We start from the raw sequence: 23,768 nt of genomic DNA, 5'->3' as shown, positions 1-23,768 counted from the left end.
GGCTCTGAGGCCAACTTCTTTGGCCCGGGGCCCGTTCTGCTACTCCTTTCTGCAGCCACCAAGGCCACGGTTAGCTAATGGGTTACTTCAACCCACAATCGAGCTTGGTAGGCTGAGAGATGGTACCTGTCATGTTCGATCGACTGTCGCAAACCCTTCCGTCATTGTCATTAAGCAGAAGGGAGTGCAGACGGCTGGTTGGACTGACGACGGGCCACTTTCTGTGGGCGAAGCACTTGGAGAAGGTAGACGACGCAGACAATATACTCTGCCCAGCTTGTGAGAGGAGGATGAGACGGCGAACCACTTCCTGCGCGTTTGTATCGCCTTCGCCCGAATCAGGTTTGAGGTCTTTGGCACTGATGTCTTAAGAAGCGACCACCTTCGCTCCTTGGCACAATAAGATCTACTCAGATTTCTTCGCAGGGTAGATTTAAAGAAAATTAAAAGGGAATCTGAGTGCAGTACAATGGACTTAATTGGGTCTGAGTGCTGTACTTGCTAGTTGTCCCGACAAACAAAAAAAAAACAAATTCCACCACGGAGAATGAGTTGTTTATAATATTTAATACGACACTACATTTTGTAGGTCTTTCTAAATGTCTTCTCTAATGTTTTAATTCTACTCCCAGAGTGATCCGTGAGAGCGATTTGGTTGATCGGAACTCTTCCTACCCTATTACTTACTACATCTTTGAACCTTTTCGAACTGGTTCTTAATGGGTTTCGATACGGTAAGGGTGGACCTATCCTGAGATCCAGATTGAAAAGGATCCAGCTGTGATCCTCTCTGAAAATAATTTTAGTGGGAGACCCTGAACTGTTTTCAGACAGTAAACTAACATTAATCACTTCCGCCCATCCCCTAAAATACTCCGTCCTGAGGAAAGGTGAAAGGATGAGCATTATCTGTCTTACATATCGTCAGGCTAGTATTAATAATAAAAGAATGCATCGCGTTGGCGTCGCATCCGAGTAGCAGGGTTTTATTCCTGGTTTCAAGCATACCCTTACGAGCTCCTTTGGGCGGTGCTAGCCAATCATGTGACATGTAGATGGAAGAAAGTATTATCTTGACACCTTCAGCGGCTCCTTCCAAAACAGCCGTCACATCCTGTGATCTATATGTTGAGATTATATATATACATATATATAATGTTTTATAAATATATTCAAAAGTTTTTTAGCTGCAATACAAGTTTTGGGATTACCTTGAATCCGTTTGTAAAACAGGTTATGGTTATTTGCAGTAAACTCCTTCATCTCGGTGCTCCGCACCCACGACGCCTCATGGCGTCCTCTGCCGCCAGCAGCCGGTTAGGTTGTCTCTTGCATTCCCAAAGTGTTGCAGATTGACCTTACTGGTCATTTTACACGGTATTGGCGTCGTCAAGCTGCACTTCCGGGTGCTGCTCGTGAGCGCCAACGTTTTTGGCAGAACCGGCGTCGTCCAGTTGCATACCCGATAGGAACTCGTTGGCGTCATCCGCGGGATTCGCAGAGCGGAATATCTTCAGTTGCGCTTTCCTTACGCCCAATTGAAATTTGTTGGCCACTTTTCCTAGGGGTTCGAGATATGGAGAAGGCAAGGACACACTGTTCGCTTGCGGAGCCCCCGTTTATATGATGCTCCAGTGGGAATTTTGCGGTTATGTGCTTGCAGGTATAGAATCAGCTGTTGGCTTCGATCTCCATGTTCGATTTGGTAATCCCTGGACGGGATTAGTTTGAGCTCCAAATCCTCCTAGACGTTGTGGAATTCATTGAATCCATTGAATTTAATCCTGGCACTTGACCCTCCGGGTTTGCCATGACCTGATCAACAACAACATAACGTTGTCAACCACTGCTCGAATGCAGTTTTACCGCGGTAAGTTTGGATGAGTTTTACCTGCGGCCTCATTCGGCTATACTCTGCCGAGAATAGCGAGAAACCTCTGGTGAAAATTATACCCGGACATACCTTTCTTATGTTCCGTCCACTTGTCTGTCTGTTTGTGAATGTTATCCGATTTTTCAGGATTGTGGTTGTCCATTAGTTAGTGTCCTACGGTCCCCTATGAAAGGTTGCACATGTCACCATATGCGGTGATCAAGCAGAATATCGGGGAAATAACCGTTCTACACACCAGGCCCAGTTAGAAGACAGTCTTATTTAGTCCTCCGGCTGCCAAACCCACCCAGTAAGCACGGGTGGCATTACGCCTTAAGTTGAGAGATGTTCTCTTACCACCCATATCTGGGAGGCGTTCCCCTATCCACCACCCACATGTTCTCCCGAGGGGTATCAATGTTTACTTATACATTTTTCTTCTGACGTAGAATGCGAACTCTCGAGAGTTTTTAGCGAATCGAGCTATTTGTCTGTGCGTGCGACACGGTACTTGCTTATTGTAATTTCATACCTACCATAAAGTACTTTCACATATGCATTAATTACCAATAAATCCACAAAATGAATCTACCCGTTCATATATGGCAGATTATCTGCAAAATTGACAATCAGCTGTCAATACTGCACTAAAAGGTTTCATAGAAATTATTTTGGTGGAATATTTCTGTGTTTTTGGTTTATTTAATTATTATTAACGATATGGAGAAACGACAAGGAAAATGAGTAGCTAATTCAATTTGAAATTCGGCCAAAGCGTCTATATGTAAAAGCTTTTCTCTGTAATATGAATGCATGATTAATAATATCTTACAAAAATTTTATTAGAATTATATCTGCAAACGTGTTTTCTTTGCCGGCGTCCATTTTATTTAGTTTTAACTTTGACGTTTTTCTTTAGACGCGTAAAAATAATGATCTATTACACAGAAATTACCGAGTTGCATTCAAAAAGTTAATAACTATACTTATTTCATAATCTCAAATTTTGTTATACTTATCTAAAGGGTGATTTTTTAAGAGCTATAGGAAAGCTTTTCAAAAAATTAGAAAAATGCATAAAATTTTTATTTAAATCGATAGTACAGTCCATATAATTTAATGTTTGGAGATTATTTCTGTTGACTATTAATGTTGACCGCAACTGCGCTTCAAATGGTCCATCCGCTTAGTCCAATTTTGGAATACTCTCCAATGTTTCGGCCGGTATCTCACATATAAATGCTTTAATGTTGTCTTCCGTTAATTGAAGCAGGCTTGTCTGAATAGACATGAGCTTTAACATAGCCCAACAAAAAATAATCTAAAGGCGTTATATCGCATGATATGGGTGGCCAATTGACAGGTCCCGAACGTGAAATAAAATGTTCACCAAACTCTCCTCTCAACAAGTCCATTGTTACGCGTGCTGTGTGGCATGTGGCGCCGTCTTGCTGAAACCACATGTCATGCAAGTCAAGCTCTTGCATTTTGGGCAAAAAAAAGTTGGATATCATTTCACGGTAGCGCTCACCATTCACAGTTACGTTACGATTCGCAGCATCTTTGAAGAAGTACGGTCCAATGATACCTCCAGCCCATAAACCGCACCAAACTGTGACCTTTTCTGGATACATTGGTAGCTCTTGCAAATCCAAAATCGACAATTCTCCTTATTTACGTACCCATTGATCCAAAAATGAGCTTCGTCGTTGAACATAATTTTTCGATAAAAAAGTGGATCTTCGGCCAACTTTCCAAGAGTCCATTCACCAAAAATTCTGCGTTGTGGTAGGTCGTTCGGCTTCAATTCTTGCACCAGCTGTATTTTGAAAGGCTTCGCACATAAATCCTTTCGCAAAATTGTCTACGTTGTTGAGTAACAGAGGCCCAATTGCTGCAAACGGCGACGAATCGATAATTGATGGTCATCATTAACACTGGCCGATACAGCTGCGATATTTTCTTCAGTTCGCACTCTACGTAAGCGTGTTGGTGGTTTGATGTCCAATAATGTAAATTTGGTTCTAAATTTAGTCACAATAGCTCGAATAGGCGCTTCAGTGGGTCGATTAAACTGACCATAAAATGGAAGAAGCGCGCGATAAACTTTCTTAACAGAACATGTACTTTTGTAATAAAATTCAATGATTTGTAAGCGTTGTTCGTTTGTAAGACGATTCATGGTTAAATTATAGACCAAACTGAAGATGTTTGACTGTGAAACAAAACCCGAAACGTGCGTCAGCTGTTTAAACCAACTGTTTAAAAAGATAATAGCTAAAAAATCACCCGTTATAAAGGTCAATGAAAATATATGACCTTTATTTATTATTTATTCAATGAAATTTGCCTTCCCCCAGTCGATATTTCTAATATTGTACAATACTTACAAAAACAAAATACCTTCATAGGCCCAGAAGCAGCAGAATGCACAGCGGAATGGCCGCTGCGCCGCCAAGCATTCTAAAATATTATTTAATACAATAAAATCTATTTCATTTATAAACGCACGCGCATATTTCTCAAAGCAAGGCACGTTCATTCAAAAAATGAGTCAAACACATTTTTTCTTACGCACCTGATCTGTCCATAAGCTAATTTTTCATAAGGAAGAACCGCCTGTTTTTGCCATGGTAAGTGCTTGCATCGTTGTGTTACATATAATGTAAATATGTCTTCTAAGTACGCATCAGAATGGCGACAGTCGAAAGGAAAGGTGATCGTTTAAGTTGCTATGCGTCAAGTGCATACACTAATGATGTAACCAAAAACTGTCGTTCGCGTACAATAAGGTTACGTTTTCGACATTTTGTACTATTAAAAATATAGATTAGAATTATATATATCTTCACGTATGGGATTATTCAATTAATAGAAAATGAATGAAATGTGTATTATAGCCGTGAAGTCACAAATTTATTTTGAAACAAGACTGTTGCTTGCAACGATTGCGAATTCTTGAGAATTTTAAGCGAATCGTGCTATTTTTCTGTGAGCATGGCACGGCTTGGCTACGTCGCGCCTCATTTCTGAGATTGCCCAAATAAAAAATTTTGTTGTCCAAACTATATATTTATGTACGTAGTTGGCATTGTTGAAATGCTTCAGAAAAAAACAATTTCAATCTACCAAGGAGCAAATTTTGCGCGAAATTCATCCATTTGCCTATTTTTGTCCACTGTTTATATTGAGCCGCAGCACTCTGCGTCGTTTATTCTTTGTGTATACGAGCAAAGCCATCATTGATCGCTTTTATAACTCGACATGATATGTCTATCCTGTTCTTTTCTTTACAAAAAGAGGGCGAACAATATATTTGAGCGGAAATGGGATGTCAGTACCGGCGGCACCCCACATACAGAATAATTGTTATTCGAGATCGTGACTCTATATTATCATTTATACAAAGCTCAAACAATCTAAGTGAATAGAGCAACAAAACATTAACAAATGTTTTCAAATGACCCCGTCGAAAGCTCAAAATATGTAGTATCGTTACATATTATTCGGTCCTATACTTTCAACTTTCTACTATTATAAAATACTCCCTTTTGGTTATTCCCAGGGCGTACTCCAATCTAGTTTTTTTAAAGTATCATGCGAGAGGTGTTAAGGATCCTTATGCTGTTAAATGTTTTAGTCCGATCGAAGTTAGAATATCCTTCCGTTATTTGGAATCGACTTTATACCCCGCACCCTGATAGAATTTAATTGTACAGCGACACAGTTTCGGTCGTTTCGGGCTTCGTTTCGATGATTCGTATCCTTCGGAGTACGTAGGTTCAAATCTCCGATCATGAAATATCCAAATGAAGAAACACTTATTTCTAATAGAGTTCGGCCTCGGCAGGCAATGGCAAACCTCCTGACATATTTACTTAATATAACATGCTAGCAAACCCGGCCCCCTTCGCTGGGCACACTAAAATAGAATAGATATGATTTAGAACAGAAAATATATGGTTTTCATATTATTTATTTCTTTATTCTTTATTCAAGCGTTTTGGCATAAACAATATTTTTTGTTTTTCGATTTGTTTTTGAGTAAATATAAAATATAAATTGAAAATCAGGAAAAAAGAAGATTGTTTTTAAATTTCAAATCAACGCATATGAATAAACAATCGCCTTTTTTCCTGATCATCCATGAATTTTTCGTTTCAATTTATATGTTTTATTAAGCATTGGAGCTTTTTTAACCATTATCCATTTATATTTTTCAAAAAAAAAAAACGAAAAAAATTGTTTTTTCCACGAACACATAATTTCATTCGGATTTCACATAAAATTCTCAAATTTCGTAAGAAATTATACACTGTTCCAAAATCCACTCCAAAAAAATTCACAAACAATTTTTACATGTTGCACTTACGTTTTTTCCTTATGGCATCCAAATCAGAAAGAAATATTGACACATTGTAACTCACACTGTCAATTTGACAGTTCAGTTCCGCCCCAAGCGTTAAAAAAGTAAGCGACATTATGGCTGGCTCAAAAGAACGCTGTACCCGTTGCCACTGCTCCGAATTACAACCAAACTTTGCGAAACCCATTTTCAATACTTACTTAACAACGTGCATAAGTTTGGTTTAATTCAGTGCAAAGACACGGCGGGTCCACGTTTTGGCATATATTTCGAGACCCTAGTCATCAATAGGTATGAAAATTACCCCGTATTAAAGCACTTATCAACAGCTTTCATTTGATATCCATATTGTGCAAACACATTCTAGGGTCCACGTTTTGGTCTCTATCTCGAGACCCTAGTCACGGAGCGGATGGAAATACTCTGAACTAAAGCATTCACCAACAGCTTTCATTTGATACCCATATTGTGCATACACAACCAAAGGTTACCCGGGTCCACGTTTTGACCTATATCTCGAGACCCCAGTCACGTAGCGGCATGAAAAATACTCTGAACTAAAGCATTCACCAACAGCTTCCATTTGATACCCATATTGTACATACACGTCCGAAGGTTACCCGGGTCCACGTTTTGACCTATATCTCGTGACCCTATCTACCAATAGGTATTCAAACTATACGGAAATCATCTTCAATACCTACTTAACAATGTGTGTAAGTTTGGTTTAATTCGGTTAAAAGACACGACGGGTCCACGTTTTGGCATATATTTCGAGACCCTAGTCATTAATAGGTATGAAAATTACCCCGTATTAAAGCACTTATCAACAGCTTTCATTTGATATCCATATTGTACAAACACATTCTAGGGTCCACGTTTTGGTCTCTATCTCGAGACCCTAGTCACGGAGCGGATGGAAATACTCTGAACTAAAGCATTCACCAACAGCTTTCATTTGATACCCATATTGTGCATACACAACCAAAGGTTACCCGGGTCCACGTTTTGGCCTATATCTCGAGACCCCACTCACGTAGCGGCATGAAAAATACTCTGTACCAAGGCATTCACCAACAGCTTCAATTTGTTATCCATATTGTACAAACACATTCTAGGCTCCACGTTTTGGTCTCTATCTCGAGACCCTAGTCACGGAGCGGCATGAAAAGTACTCTGAACTAAAGCATTCACCAACAGCTTCCATTTGATACCCATATTGTACATACACGTCCGAAGGTTACCCGGGTCCACGTTTTGACCTATATCTCGTGACCCTATCTACCAATAGGTATTCAAACTATACGGAAATCATCTTCAATACCTACTTAACAATGTGTGTAAGTTTGGTTTAATTCGGTTCAAAGACACGGCGGGTCCACGTTTTGGCATATATTTCGAGACCCTAGTCATCAATAGGTATGAAAATTACCCCGTATTAAAGCACTTATCAACAGCTTTCATTTGATATCCATATTGTACAAACACATTCTAGGGTCCACGTTTTGGTCTCTATCTCGAGACCCTAGTCACGGAGCGGATGGAAATACTCTGAACTAAAGCATTCACCAACAGCTTCCGTTTGATACCCATATTGTACATACACATCCGAAGGTTACCCGGGTCCACGTTTTGACCTATATCTTGAGACCTTATCTACCAATAGGTATCCAAACTATACGGAAACCATCTTCAATACCTCCTTAACAATGTGTGTAAGTTTGGCTTAATTCGGTGCAAAATTACGGCGGGTCCACGTTTTGACATATATTTCCAGACCCTAGTCATCAATAGGTATGAAAATTACCCCGTATTAAAGCACTTATCAATAGCTTTCATTTGATACCCATATTGTACATACACAACCAAAGGTTATCCGGGTCCACGTTTTGACCTATATCTCGAGACCCCAGTCACGGAGCGGCATGAAAAATACTCTGTACTAAAGCATTCACCAACAGCTTCAATTTGATATCCATATTGTACAAACACATTCTAGGGTCCACGTTTTGGTCTCTATCTCGAGACCCTAGTCACGGAGCGGCATGAAAAATACTCTGAACTAAAGCATTCACCAACAGCTTCCATTTGATACCCATATTGTACATACACATCCGAAGGTTACCTGGGTCCACGTTTTGACCTATATCTCGAGCCCTATCCACCAATAGGTATCCAAACTATACGGAAACCATCTTCAATACCTTCTTAACAATGTCTGTAAGTTTGGTTTAATTCGGTGCAGACACGGCCGGTTAGCGAACACACACAAAAAGTTGACTTTATTTTATATATAAGATTTTTTTCAGTTTGTGTCCGAAAAATCCAAATATCTTACGGAACCCTATTTTTTTCCAAAATAAAATGTAATCCATGTTACTCTTGGATAATGTAGTTTTCGAATGGTGAAAGAATTTTTAAAATCGGTCCAGTAGTTTTTGAGCCCATTCGTTACAAACAAACAAACAAACAAACAAACAAAGTTTTCCTCTTTATAATATTAGTATAGATGAGATAAATCGGAAAACCTCTGACAATGTGCATTCGTTGACTGTGAGCGATATATATAGTACCCAGTGGGCTCAAGCCGTAACTGCCATATTTTGTTATTCAACTTAGAGGCCTGTCACAAAGGGTCAATAAAACAAAAAAAAAATACCAGTCTAACGGTTAGACGCGATAGAAGTGAAACCCTCTGTAAAACAAACTGAGAGAGAATGAGACGAAAGCAGCATTAGGAGCGGGATAATTATAGGTTCATTATAATATTGCTCTAAAGTTCATATTTTATTTTCTTCATTTTATTATTATTCATCCTCAATGTTTTCAATTTCAACAAATGATACGAGTGGCTTATGATAGCTAAAATATGATACAAATGCTTTGGTTTCGATGTTGTCAACATATCTTTGAAATACCGCGTCAATTGTTGTTCTTGATCGTGTTGTCGATTCAGTTCGATTGTTACACATTTTTAAATTGTATGTTGTATTGAGTGCTATTATGAGCGTCGTAACGCGTATAATAAACACAGATACCACACTTTGATCTTAGCTATAAGGCCGAGAAGCGATAACCATACACAACCAACAAACTACCTTGTCATTACATTTTCTAATAAACCTTTTGAGAATTACACGCTCACAAAATTTAATGTACGAAATATTTATACCGATTCACTTAAACTGACTTTCAGTATCTAAACCAAAAATAGAAAAGCCAACAAGCAACGGCGAGCTGTTTGATTTCATGTTCGTGCCTGTGTATGTGCATTTGTGCGTTCATATCGCCACAGTGCATGACTACCAGCCTTGGCTGAGCACAGTAAGAAAATGTATTCGAGCGTATATATGTATGTATGTACGTTAGTGTGTTTGTACGATTGTGCTCTGCGCTCAGCTTTGTGTCGATTTTACTGTGCGCTGCGCAGGTTGGGGTATTCTTGCAGAATGTAAAGATGATTCACACACTGTCGACCGACTGGGTACAGTTGTCACAAGTGATGATATGTATAATTTTTATATGAAAAATCAAGGCGAATCTATTGAAGGTGGTACCAATAACACAGCTGATTTGTTATTTTTTTTTCTTCCGCCGTGTACATTTGGATGTCAACATAAAATTGAATTACGAAACGTTTTACTCAGCTTAGTGTACGAATTCACCTTGGAAAAAATTCAATTTTCTTCTATAATAAATTTTAATAAAAAAAAACTGTTTTCAATAAATAATCAGAAATGTCCTACAATGCAAATTTCAAAAAAAAAAAAAAAAAATCCATTTTCGTCTACTTGTATTCATATAAAAATTTATGTCTCTTCCCACCAAAGCTAAATGTATTAGTATATTTCTTCTTGTATTTATTCAATAATTTGGGCCGAAATTCCGGCGGTACTGCAATACCGGGCCAACCCGTGGCAGAGGTGCAGCAAGCGCCTAAAACACTCCGCCCATTTCCAAAAATCAGTTTAACATTTGTTGTCCTCCGATGGAGGATCTATCAGATGTTAAGCTGATAAAACCAGATACCACACTTTGATCTTAGCCATAAGGCCGAGAAGCGATAACCATACACAACCAACAAACTACCTTGTCAATACATTTTCTAATAAACCTTTTGAGAATTACACGCTCACAAAAATTAATGTACGAAATATTTATACCGATTCACTTAAACTGACTTTCAGTATCTAAACCAAAAATAGAAAAGCCAAAAACCTGTTTTCAATAAATAATCAGAAATGTCCTACAATGCAAATTTCAAAAAAAAAATTTTTTTTTCTTGTGATTCGAACCAAGAATTTTGGATCGGAAGTTCACATTGCTAGCCGCTCGGCTATCGCGCCATGCTGTCGGCGCTGGCCTAAAAGTTATTTAGTTCGTCGCTACGTTTATATGTAATATTCGTAGCCAAGATGGTCGCTTTTTCGTTTCACTTTTTCTCAAATCACTCCCAACGATTCTAAAGAAGTTTTCACTTCAAAAAAAAGTTTCTCCTTTTATGCCGGTAGAACGAACACCATCTTCACCGAGTCGTGCTCGTATCGACAACAAACTCGCGTCAAATAAAGACAGTATCAGTGCGCTCTCTGAAATGTGTAAGTGAAAATAAAAATGACTCCTCTTTACCGCCTCAATAGGCAGCCAACAAACAAACTATGAGACATCGCCTGTAATTCCCGCAGCTACGCTCCCTTTGACTCCCTTTGGTACTGGAGTCCCAGACAGAGCTTCAAGCGTTAAAGTCCTCTGATATTATTAACTGAGAATTTACTTGGGATATGTATGATATTAATTCTTCACTCGAGAAGACTTGAATCGGGGGTATATAAATATTTATTAATGTGAGTTTTGAGTTTAAGTAGATTTCTAATACTATGGATGCAATGTTAGAATTTATGATGTTTAGTTTGTGGGGGATGTGAGGTTTTATCAGGATGCCAACTCCTTGCTTTGACGACTGAGTATTGGGTAAATTTGAAAAGTAACCAATATATAGGTTTTTGGGGTAACTATATGTGAGTTGGCTGTGAAAAATGGAATATGCGTTTCTTGTATGCATAAGACATCTCGAATTTTGGTCAATCGAAAGCAAACATAGCATTGAATTTTTGGGTCTAACTGTTTCGTGTAAGATTAGAGAGAGAAGTTAATGGTGCCGTGTTTGTTGCTTCGATGGGAAGATTAGCGACCGAATGAGGGAAGTTTGATATGTTTGGCGTAGTGTAAAGAGTGTGAGAAGTGATTGGCGATAGGTGGGAATTTATCGCAGAGTTGTTTTTTGCGTGTGAGTTGAGATTTGGACGAGAATTCAGTGAATGGTGTGTAGGGGCTTGCATTTCGTGGTGAGTTTCTGGTTTTTGTTTTATATTTTCTGTTTGATTCATTCGTACATGCTTCAGAGGACATTAATGTATAGAGAAGTCTCAATGATGGGAACGCATTGAATTTTGAGGGGTGCTCGTTTTGCGCGCGTACTTCACCACATACATATTTTTCACCAAAAGTTAACAGAAATATACTCAACTGGTCAAATTAAACAGCAGTTGAGTAAAATTCGTTTATATGAAGGAAGAAAGAATGTTAACGCAGTAGGCCAGCTACAGCCCCTTCATCATAGAAAACAAATCTGCTAAGTTCAATAGTGACGTAGAAAGAGCAAATTATCCAAAAATATATATCTGTCTAAGACATCTTCTCTAAAACTTTGTTGAATTCCCTTCAACCAAATCAAAATCCTCTATAGAAAACGCTTCATTACCAGGCACACAGGAAGATGGCATATGCAAATTGAAATATGTGAATTTATATACATATGCGCATATATGTATGTATATGATATATGCTGTGTGTATGTGTGTGCACTTACCGAAGCAAAAACAAACAAACATATTACGATTCCCTAAAACTGCTCAAGAAATCCAGTGCACATTCATAGGCACAGCACTGTATGTACAGCAACCTTCAAATATGTAAAGTAACCTTGAAATACTCTAATTTTAGAGCAACTTTCTAGCCTTACAGATATATGCATATGTTTTTGTGCACTTTTTATCAAATGAAGAACTATTATACATATGTAAAGTAATCTACTAACCAACTATAAAATAGTATTGAAATGTCCGACACAGAACTTTTTTATAAGCTACTTGTGCTGTTTTCTGCAACGTACTGTATGCTCCTAAGCGCTCTTGACGCACAGCAGCTGCGGTTGTCGAGCATTTAGAAGACATATATACATATATACGAGCCGCGTCCATTCGACATGACAAAAATTCCAGATTTACCAAACATTGGCAAATAATTCTACGCGAAATATTCCAATATTGACTATTTTCGAATGGTAGAGAAAATTGACATATGGGTGGTTCATTTTATGAATGAAAAGTGCTTTGCTCTTAAAACTATGAGCTCGAATTTATCAATGAATTTTTTGATGATGAGTGTTTGTTGTACCGTACAATGGTTGAAACTGTTCGGAGCCGCCGCGACTATTTTAGATTGTTCAGCATCATGGCAACTAGAATGACGGCCGCTCCGCTGCGCCTATTAACGCATTTTGTTCTTGTAGTCGCTGGGCATAGAATTTTAGCTTTGGACGCCATACGCATTTAGAGGTATAAAGTGAGTGCCCTGTGTGTGCGGTTGTATGTATGTACATGCATATGTGTACATTAGTAAGCATTGTTTTGTTGGAAGTTCAAAACACAAATATGTACCTACGTATATAGGCTAGGGCATCAAGTGTGTATACACATATGTATATACATGCATATGCAAAAGAGAATTGTTTTAGCATTTGTTAGGTTGTTATTTACTCCCTATTAATTGCTTGTAAATATGATAAGGCGATGCTCGTGAGGCAGGTCATGGTTGCTGCATGCGTATGCACATATGTAGGCAACACTATATGAATTGAAGATGTAATTGAACTTTTGCAGAAACATTACAAACATGATATATGTACATATTGATATATATAAGTACATACATATATACTACTGCGGGCAAAAAGTAATGTGAATTTATTTGTCCAACCTCGCGGGATTAAAATTTCGCTTTAGTTATTTTTTCATGAGTTGGCAGCACTGTTAGTAACATCTGGGCCAACTTTCATGTGAATGTCATTATCAGTAATATATTTACGCTTGTGTTTACCAAACGACCAAGAGTGCATTTTTCGATTTTTACAATGTCTGATTTGATTGAGCAGAGAAGTGCCATCAAATTTTGTTTGCGGAATGAAATTTCGGCTGCGGAAATGTTTAGCATGTTGCAGAAGGCATTTGGTGATTCGATCATGTCGCAGAAAAATGTTTATAAGTGGTACAAAAACTTCAAAGAGGGTCGAGAACGTGTTGATGAATTGGACGACCATGAACGACCATCGACGTCAACAGATGACCAACACGTCAATAAAGTGAAGGGGTTAGTGCTCAAAAATCGTCGGTTGACTGTTCAAGACCTTACTTCGGAATATTAGAAGGATCTTTCAAAACCATTTTGAAGGACCATTTGGGCCTACGAAAAGTCAAATCTCGTTTGGTACCGAAAACTGCAATTTCTTGGAAAAAAGTCGTCGCGTTGATGTGTGTGAAACAATGCTTTCAGACTATCAGGACAAGCTCAAATGAATCATTACGGGAGATGAGACTTGGATTTATGCTTACGACCCTGAAACAACCGACCAATCAAGCGAATATCTTGCTAAAGGCGAGGCCAGACCGAAAAGAGCACGTCAAAGTCATTCAAAAATAAAGGTCATGATAACAGTTTTTTCAATTTTCGTAGTGTAGTGCACTATGAATTCCTTCCACCTAGTCAAACTGTTAATAAGGAATATTATTTGAGCGTTATGCGTCGTTTACGTGAAGCAATTCGTCTAAAAATACCAGAATTATGGGCCAACAACTCTTGGTTTTTGCATCACGATAATGCACCGTCTCACACTGCACTCGTTCTTCGTGACCACTTCGCCAAAAGTTCCGCGCATATCGTTCCGCGACCACCGTATTCGCCTGATTTGGCTCCGTGTGACTTCTGGCTATTCCCAAAACTCAAGAGACCACTCCGGGGAACGCGTTTCGAGTCAATTGAGGAGATAAAAGCTGAATCGAAGAAGGCACTGATGGCTATACCGGAAATGGACTATTTGGCATGTTTCGGGGATTGGAAAAATCGTTGACATAAGTGTATATCATCGTGAGGGGATTATTTTGAAGAGGATGCAATTGATTTACAAGAATAAATAAAGATTTTTCATTTTACAACCAAATTCACCTTACTTTTTGGCCACAGAGTCTCAATATGCCAAAACACTTGTATGCTCTATGAATTCTCGTATAATAATACGTTCACATATACATTAATCACCTATAAATCCACCAAATTAATCTACCCGTTCACATATGTCAGACTACCTGCAAAAGTGACAATCAGCTGTCAATACTACATTGAGAGGTTTTTCTTTAAAGAAATTATATTGGTGGAATATTCGGTGTTTTTGGTTTCTTTAATTATTATTACCGATATGAAGAAAATACAAGGAGAAGGAATAGCTAATTTAATTGCGCACTTGGCTGCTAATAATAAACAGTTGGAGGAAATCCGTATGCGACGTTTACTGAGGTTGCAAAAAATTATGGCAGCAATGCGCATGGGATATTCTATATTAAGTTCTATAAAGAGTAATAAGAGGACAAAACGATTATGGACACAAGCTTTTTTTGTAAAATTAATCCATAATTAATAATATTTAGCAAAAATTGTATTAGAAATATGTTTACAGACTCGCTTTCTTTACCGGCATCGATTTCATTTAGTTTTTATTATGTTTCTCCTTACATTTGTAATAATATTTATCGATAAAAAAACAGAAAACACAGGGTTGTATGTCAAAAAGTATCGTTATTATCTAGGATTATTTTATAATCTCAGATTTTATGAGAGAAATTTTGTATGGGAAATCGCACTTTTTAATTACGGATTTTGAGTTAAGCGCGAACGTGAACGTATGTGAACATATTATAAAATTAATTTCAACTCAAAAAATTATTAAACAACTTCATCAAATTTGTATAGTTTTAAAATTACTAAAACGCACACACCAAAATGTGAGGTCGTTTTATAATGTATTTTGTTTAAATTCTTGTTTTTAAATTAAAGCAACGATTACTACAGTTACTTTGGTTTTAAATGTTGGCGCATATAATAATCAAATCTTTTGCATTGTGGGGAGGAGGAGGGATGTTCTTCGGCGCAATTGGCGCATTTAACACTTGAACAGTCTGTTGCGGAATTGACTGATCCGGCTCGAAGGACCAAAATGTTGTGGAATTGACTGATCCGGCTCGAAGGTCCAAAATGTTGCGGAACTGACCGATCCGGCTCGAAAGACCAAAAGTCTTATGACAAAAATGATGCGGGAATGTTGTGTGAAGAATCCTAAATATGTTGCGGGAATGTTGCGGGAAGAATCCTAAATATGTTGCGGGAATGTTGCTTGTAGAATCCTTAATAATATTGCGGGAGGGTTGCTTGGAGCATCCTTGATAATATTGCGGGAGAGTTGCTTGGAGAATCCTTGATTATTGCGGGAAAGTTGCCAAAAGTCCTATTTTCCAGAACAAAATGAAATTCTGATGCTTCAGCTTTGAAGCTACAATTTTTACTGAATTTTATTACAAAACTATTCCTTTTATATACACAATTATTTCACAAAACCTACTTATGTTAACAGAAAATTATATTGAATAATATGAGTTGAAAAAACATTAAAGTATTTTAAACGAATACTCAACATACCGCCGCCCTTGAACTATCTCAATAAGTTCAATATAGAAATTTACAAATTATAGCAAAGAAAAATATGAAAAGCTTGATAACATTTATGATGAATTAGTAGTTTCTTCGTGAAACAAGTCTCCTTTCGTTGATAAAGGGCAGAGCTTTACTATGGGCCGAACTAATTCGCCATGCGGTGTTTTCAGAATAACCACTCTCACGCGTCCATCGGCGCCAGGGTGGCATTTAATAACACGTGCCAGCGTCCACTTCGACGGAGGGGTAGGCTCGTTGAAGACTGCAACTACATCACCTTCTTCGATATGGCGTGAAGGGCGAAGCCACTTGGTACGACGTTGCAAGCTGACGAGATATTCGTCTCTCCAACGGCGCCAGAAATGCTGTCTCATGGCAGAGATCGCTTGCCACCGCTGACGCAGATTTCCACGGAGCCCTTGACCCTCAGGCTCCGGGATAGATTTAAGCGGTTCACCGACAATGAAATGACCAGGCGTAAGTACCTCTACATCACCAGCGGCTGCAGAATTGTCACAGAGCGGGCGGGAGTTGACGCAGGCTTCTACTTCTGTCAGCAGCGTCTTCGTAGGACAGAAGAATTTCGCTCATAACACGTTTCAGATGATATTTGACTCTTTTTATGCTTATCTCCCAGTACCCCCCCATATGAGGCGCGGACGGAGGGTTGAAACGCCATTCGATGTTAGAGTCTACAAAAAACGAATGGAGTTTGGTATCAGCCATACACCTTTCAAACGCAATTCGAAGCTCCTTCTCGGCCCCGACGAAATTCGTCCCATTGTCAGAAGAAAGGACCTTGCAAAAACCTCTGCGGCTTACAAATCTTTTAAAGGCATTGAGGAAGCTCGATGTTGATAGATCTCCGACAAACTCTAAATGCATCGCCCCGGTGCACATACAAATAAAAACGCAAATATAACCCTTGGTGGTCTTCGCTCCTCTCCCATGAGTGAACTTGTAAGAGTATGGTCCAGCAAAATCGACAGCAGCGTGGATGAAACAGCGTGCGTAGGTGGTTCGGATCGCAGGTAAATCCCCCATTGATTGTGCGGCGAGATTGCGGTTGAGACAGGTGCACTTTACGCATTTGCGATATGTGCTACGAATTAGGCTGCGGGCGCCAATAACCCAATATCGACGTTGCAGGATGGTTTGCATGATGCGAGGTCCAGCGTGTAACGTGAATTCGTGAATATCGTGAATGATCAGTTTCGCAAGTGGGCAGTTTTTTTGGCAGGATAATCGGATGTCTTACGTCAGCAGCTACTTCAGCGTTCTTGATCCTACCTCCTACTCGCAAGACGTTTTTCTCATCGAGATATGGCTGCAATGTCAAAATACTACTCCGAAGCGGAATCGGCTTTCTTTTGCTACAAAGAGAAATTTCATTAGAAAAATACAGGAATTGTGTATACCTGATCAAGCGTAGTTCAGTTTCGGATATCTCTTGACAGCAGGGAGGACCGACCCGTTTAGCAGCGTTGATTCGTGTCTTAACTCCAGCGTTGACGAAAAACCTTAACACGTAAGCAATGATGCGGCGCAGCTTGGAATACGATGAATATCTCATCAATACAGGCCAGTGGTCATCTGAGCTCGTAGCATGGGCCCAACTGAGTTGTGTGTTGCGAAGGTGATAACTTCCAGAAATGGTCAGGACCATTTAAGAATTCAGGACCAGACCACCATAGTTTTTGATGCAGTAGCTCAGACGGAGTTACACCTCTAGAAGCGCAATCTGCTGGATTCAGTTCAGAGCGGATATGGTTCCAACATTCAGGCGGTAAAACTTCTTGTATGTCAGCAGCGCGATTGGCAACGAAAGTAATCCACTTACTAGGATGCGCCTGAAGCCATGCCAATGTAATAGTTGAGTCAGTCGAAGCATAGATCGGATAGCGGAGATCACCCCAGCTATGTAACACGCTTCGCGCCAATTTAGCAGCAAGATGTGCAGCGCACAATTCTAAGCGCGGCAGGGTTGTTGTTTTAAGTGGTGCTACCTTAGTCTTCGACGAGATCAGCACGACAGTAATAGTGCCGTCGTTGTGTAATGTGCGCGCGTACATTACGGCAGCGTAAACGCGCTCGGAATCGTCAGCGAAAATATGTAGCTCAGTGAACGACTCACCTGCTCCTGTGCCAAACCAGCGACTTATCTTTAAACTTGATAGCAGTAGCAATTCCGAGCGATGTTGTCGCCACTGTGCTGCGATGCAGTCTGGAATAACGTCGTCCCAACCGACACTCATAAGCCAGATCTCCTGAAACCACATCTTTGATCTTATGGTCGCTGGAGCGAGCAGACCCAGTGGGTCGAAAAGCGTGCTAGCATCAGACAAGAATGTTCTCTTCGTTAAAATAGTGGGTGGTTGATTCAGATTAACTGAGAACGTGAAGTAGTCCTCCTCTGTATTCCATATAAGGCCCAAGGCATGGACATCTTTACTATCGACTAGGTAGTGTGATATATTTTCTGATGCATTCGAAACATTTTCAAAAAGCTCCGCACAATTAGACGCCCATTTTCGAAGTTCAAAACCCCCTTCCTTCAGTATTTCGGAGACGTTTCGTTGTAAACATAGCAGCTCCTCTTTAGAAGACGCACCAGTGAGGAAATCATCCATGTAAAAGTCCTTATGGATGACGGCAGCAGCCTTCTCACAAATGTGTGACGAATATTTTGCGGTTTGTTGCAGCGATTTAACGGCTAAGTAGGACGCAGCGGCAACGCCATAAGTAACGCGCAACATGCGATAATCCTTTATGGGTAACGTCGGGTCTCGACGCCAGACAATGCGTTGTAGATCGAGGTTTTTCGTGGACATGCATATTTGGCGGTACATTTCGCGATGTCCGCGGTTACTGCGTAGCGATGCGTTCTGAAACGTGTTAGAATAGAATATAAATCAGGTTGCAATTGGGGACCAACAAATAATGCATCGTTCAACGAATTCCCGGTGGTGGTTTTGGCGGACGCATTGAACACGACTCTCAATTTAGTCGTGACACTTGACTCTTTTATAACGGGGTGATGCGGCATATAGAAAGTTTGATCCGTTGGCGGTGGTGCAAGTTCCATGTGCTTCATGTCGATGAGTTCTTGCATGAACTCATTGTAGCGTTGGCGTAGGTCGTCATCTCGCGCAAGTCTTTTTTCGATGCTTAGTAGACTTCGAACAGCATAACTTCGTGATGCTCCCAAGGGTACGTCAGATTTCAGCGGCAGCTCTACTATAAATCGACCATCAGGTGACCTTCTGTGCGTTTTTTCGAAAAACTCTTCACAATAACGTTCTTCGTAGGTGAGGTGGGCCTTTTTCGGTGCTTCTTCTAACTCCCAAAGTCTAGTGAGCGCTCGATCTAAATGAACTTCACAATGCAAAGACTGTAAGCCGAGCGAAGTGGATTCGGACCCATCGACATTTCCAAACAACGTCCAACCGAAAACCGTTCGTTGAGCCATGGGCGTACCGGGTGGACCCTTACGAATCTCCGAGCAGAGGAGCTGTCCCATGACGTCCATTCTGACCAAGATATCGATACGCCCGGGTTTCATGAAGTGCTGATCGGCTAAAAATATATCTTGTATGTGCGGCCACGCCAAAACCTTCAAGGGCTGTGTTGGCAAATCGCTTGTGATTTTAGGCAGAATCAATGCGTCAACAGTAAAGCATAGATCTGAAAAATGAGATGATAATGAAAGTAATACTTCACCTTTAGAGCGTATCCCTTGGGAGGAACCAATTCCAGAAATTAATATTGCGGACCCTCTTCGCGGTAATCCCAAGCGTTGTACACATGACTCGGTTACGAAGGAAGCATGCGAACCAGAATCAAACAACAAGCGAGCGGGTTGCCAATGACCAGAGCAATCGCGTACCTTGACTAAGGCGGTCGCCAACAGCACAGTTCTTTCTCTTGGACAAAGCTGGTTGGGATTGGCATTCAAATGTGAAGACGTACAGGCAGCAGCAGTGTTTGTGGAAGGACCGTTAGCGGATGAAACGGTTACGTTCGTTTGATCCATGACGTCTGCGGCGGGGGAGAAAGGCCTAAGAGAGGCGCTGTTGACGAAATGAGCAACGGTTGTAGCGTTAGTTGTAGCGGCAGCATTATGCAACAGCGTGTGATGGCGTTGATGGCAAATCCTGCATGCAGATGTGCTGTTACACTTTGCTTTATAATGGCCTGAACTTAAGCAGTTCATGCACACGCGCGATTCTCTCACAAATTTCGACTTACCGTTTGCGTCAAGGTCCCGAAAATTTTCACAACTGTATATTTTGAGTGGCCCGTTACAAAATGTACAGCCCGTGCTGTCCTGATCTTGCACTGCGTGAAACACATTCGTAGGCTTACACACCGACGCGGTTTTACCCTTAGCTGGCAATAATACCGTTGACGATGATAGCATTGATAGAGAACGACATCTAACTTCTAAAAACGTGGCCAGCTGTTCGAATGTCGGAGGCTCATCAGTGACGAGTGATAGCTCCCATTGCTTTCGTGTCTCGAAGCCTAATTTATTGACTAGTTCGTACACTAGCCAATCGTCCCAAAATTCCACTGGGCGTCCCAAAGCCTTAAGCTCGCGTATATGTTGCTGGAAAGCGTCGATCACTTCCTTAATTGCGTCAGCGGTATCACTAGCTGCTCTCTTTACGTTGGCCATAGCTCTAAAATGTCCTTCAACTATAACGCGCATGACCTTATAACGCGATTTTAGTAGGTCCCAAGCTTCTTCATAATTAACATCACATATTTTAAACCCACTTATGATTTTTAACGCGTCACCCCTTAAACAACTACGAAGATAGTGAAGTTTTTGACCATTCGACAATGCGGCATTACAGTCGACCAAAGCAGAAAATGCGTCAAAAAAACCGATCCACTCAGTGGAATCCCCAGAGAATTTAGGCAGCTCCATCTTTGGCAGCCGTATTGCTGCAGACACAGGCGTTGACACGGAAGCGGGTTGCGCTTCGGCACGACACTTCTGTACGCGATTGAAATTTGCTAAAGCAGTAGATTACCACGTCTCAGCTTGAATTCGCACACTTTCTTCAATATCTACATTTTCACTTCCACACGAAATTTCGACCGTATCTTGAGCGCTATTAAAGCGAGTCCACTGTTCACTGAGCAGTTGCATATAACTTTTTATGCTTTCTGCATCCATTGTAAAGGCATCGTCCACACTCTTAGCCATATACCGCTTAATGGCGTTAAGTGCAGAGTCGCGTGTTTTTACCGAGCTCGACATTTTTTCCTTGTCCTTGTAGATTTGAAGGACGATATTTGCACTGCTATCACGCACAAATCAACGCACCGAAATCGATTGGTAGAAAGACCCAAAAAATGCTAATTAATTGAGATATGTATATAGTACCGTTTGCACCTTAGCCAAAATCTATTGGCTAAACTCAAAATGTTCGCGGGATTGAACTTATCCGGCTCGAAGGACAAAAATGTTGCGGAATTGACCGATCCGGCTCGAAGGACCAAAATGTTGTGGAATTGACTGATCCGGCTCGAAGGACCAAAATGTTGCGGAACTGACCGATCCGGCTCGAAAGACCAAAAGTCTTATGACAAAAATGATGCGGGAATGTTGTGTGAAGAATACTAAATATGTTGCGGGAATGTTGCGTGGAGAATACTGAATATGTTGCGGGAATGTTGCGGGAAGAATCCTAAATATGTTGCGAGAATGTTGCTTGTAGAATCCTTAATAATATTGCGGGAAGGTTGCTTGGAGCATCCTTGATAATATTGCGGGAGAGTTGTTTGGAGAATCCTTGATTATTGCGGTAAAGTTGCCAAAAGTCCTATCTTCCAGAACAAAATGAAATTCTGATGCTTCAGCTTTGAAGCTACAATTTTTACTGAATTTTATTACACAACTATTCCCTTTATATACACAATTATTTCACAAAACCTACTTATGTTAACAGAAAATTATATTGAATAATATGAGTTGAAAAAACATTAAAGTATTTTAAACGAATACTCAACACAGTCTTTTGGTCAAACATTTGACAAGATTGGCACCTCTGCGGGTTGGGAATATATTCACTTATTTTTACATTATATCCGGATATATATATTTTGCTTGGTAAGTTGGGGAAATATTTAGTATAATGTATATCGCTTTGAAAAAAAAGGTTAAAAGGGGGGGATAGAGGGGTGTATCCCCATCTTAAAACTGAAAACCGAACCTGCCGGAGGCTTATAGTTTTTAAGTAATTTAATGTTAAAGTTCTCTAATTTAGCGAAAAGTTGATGCTGCCATACACCTGAAATAAAAACGAAGTTCGTATGCAGAGATGTTCAGTGGAAGGTTCAGTGTAAAACTGCAGTATTTTTTGCTGTAATTTAAAATTGAGAAATATTTTTGAAAATAAAAACATACAACTCATCGAAACTTAAAAACAATGATATTAAGCGTATCACAAAAAATAATAAAGTAATTAAAAGCCAAAAATTACATTATATAAGTGTATTATATTGCTTCGATCAGTTTCACAAACGGGTCCTCATGCATAGAATTTTTTTCGGCCGCGCTTCAAAACAATAACCCTCATCAGCCCACCCACCAATAACTGATAACAGATTTTGCAATTATAAAACCAGTAGAAGAACCACAAGGTCCCACAACTAGTTTCTTATCCAATAGCAAAAACTATGTTGATGAAATATCTTCTGATGATGCTATTGCTCCCCCAAAACGCCCACGTGCAAAGATCTTTGAAGACAGTGAAACAGATTAATTACCATATGAAGTTTGAAGAATAACAATAAAGTTTTTAATAAACCTTTAATTTGTTTTAGTTTTTTATTAATTATTTAAATTTTGTTTTTTGAATTTTGAAATATGTATGTATATATGTATTATTATTCGTATCTTGTGTTTTTAATTGTATAAGAAAGTCTGAACTTTAGTATTGTATGTGCATCTGTTATTTTGTATGCATTTTATTTAAAAAAAAACCTATTGGAACGTAACCCCCAAATTTATATGAAAACTATGTTTTAGATAACGCGGAATTACATAACGCGCAATTCTTCAGGAACGCAACTATCGCGTTATACGACGGATACCTGTAGTTTGCCAAAAATTGCACAATAGACATTATTCTAAATTCCAGCCGTAAATTGTAAAGGTCGAAAGTCAGCAGAACAACTCCTGTTGATTTGGTTACACCATCCACGGTGTAAACTGACACCAAATGATAAAATTTGAGCTCTTCAACGATTTCGTTTTCAGGAATATTATAGAGGCAGGGGCGAAAATTGTACCCTTCACATAGTTAAGCTGATCATGTAATTTGCAAGTAATTTGGCAAATACCTTCTAGATTATTGGCCTTTATAAATCTTTCTGATATTAACTTCGTGTTTACCAATAAGAGATTATAAGATTACCGTCTCTTAAATTTGAGATTGATATAATTTCTTTACTGATAGCATTGAGCCCTTTGGAAACTGCGAAGCACGAGTATGCGGAAAGATGTTTGCCGGAGTCTGTTGATACAACAACTACAAATTTCGGTTCTTGTTTATGAATAGTTGGTAGTTCAGGGAAATCACTTTAAAGTTTTAATATATCTTTCCTTTTTGGATTTCGGGCTTGCAGATAGTAGGGAGAAACGAATTTCCCTTAAATCGGAGGGCCCGCGGCCATCAATGTGACACTTGTGGACTA

At 39.6% G+C, this 23,768-nt stretch overlaps 1 protein-coding gene and 1 non-coding gene across 2 annotated transcripts; both read right to left on the bottom strand.

The window, feature by feature from the left end:
- Window positions 1-1,370: 1,370 nt before the first annotated feature.
- LOC128870226 (uncharacterized) lies at window positions 1,371-21,327 on the bottom strand. Its single transcript, XM_054112824.1, has 4 exons — window positions 21,121-21,327; window positions 18,994-21,060; window positions 17,899-18,943; window positions 1,371-1,561 (listed from the first exon to the last, which is right to left on the bottom strand). Exons 1-4 carry the CDS (start codon window positions 21,325-21,327, stop codon window positions 1,371-1,373), a joined length of 3,510 nt encoding a protein of 1,169 aa, XP_053968799.1.
- Window positions 10,107-10,304, bottom strand: LOC128870512 (U2 spliceosomal RNA). Its single transcript, XR_008455393.1, has one exon. It is a non-coding gene; the product is annotated as a U2 spliceosomal RNA (small nuclear RNA).
- Window positions 21,328-23,768: the final 2,441 nt, after the last annotated feature.

This window comes from Anastrepha ludens, chromosome X (genome assembly GCF_028408465.1).
Source record: "Anastrepha ludens isolate Willacy chromosome X, idAnaLude1.1, whole genome shotgun sequence".
Lineage (NCBI taxonomy): Eukaryota > Metazoa > Arthropoda > Insecta > Diptera > Tephritidae > Anastrepha > Anastrepha ludens.
This window is presented reverse-complemented; position numbering and strand designations above follow the sequence as displayed.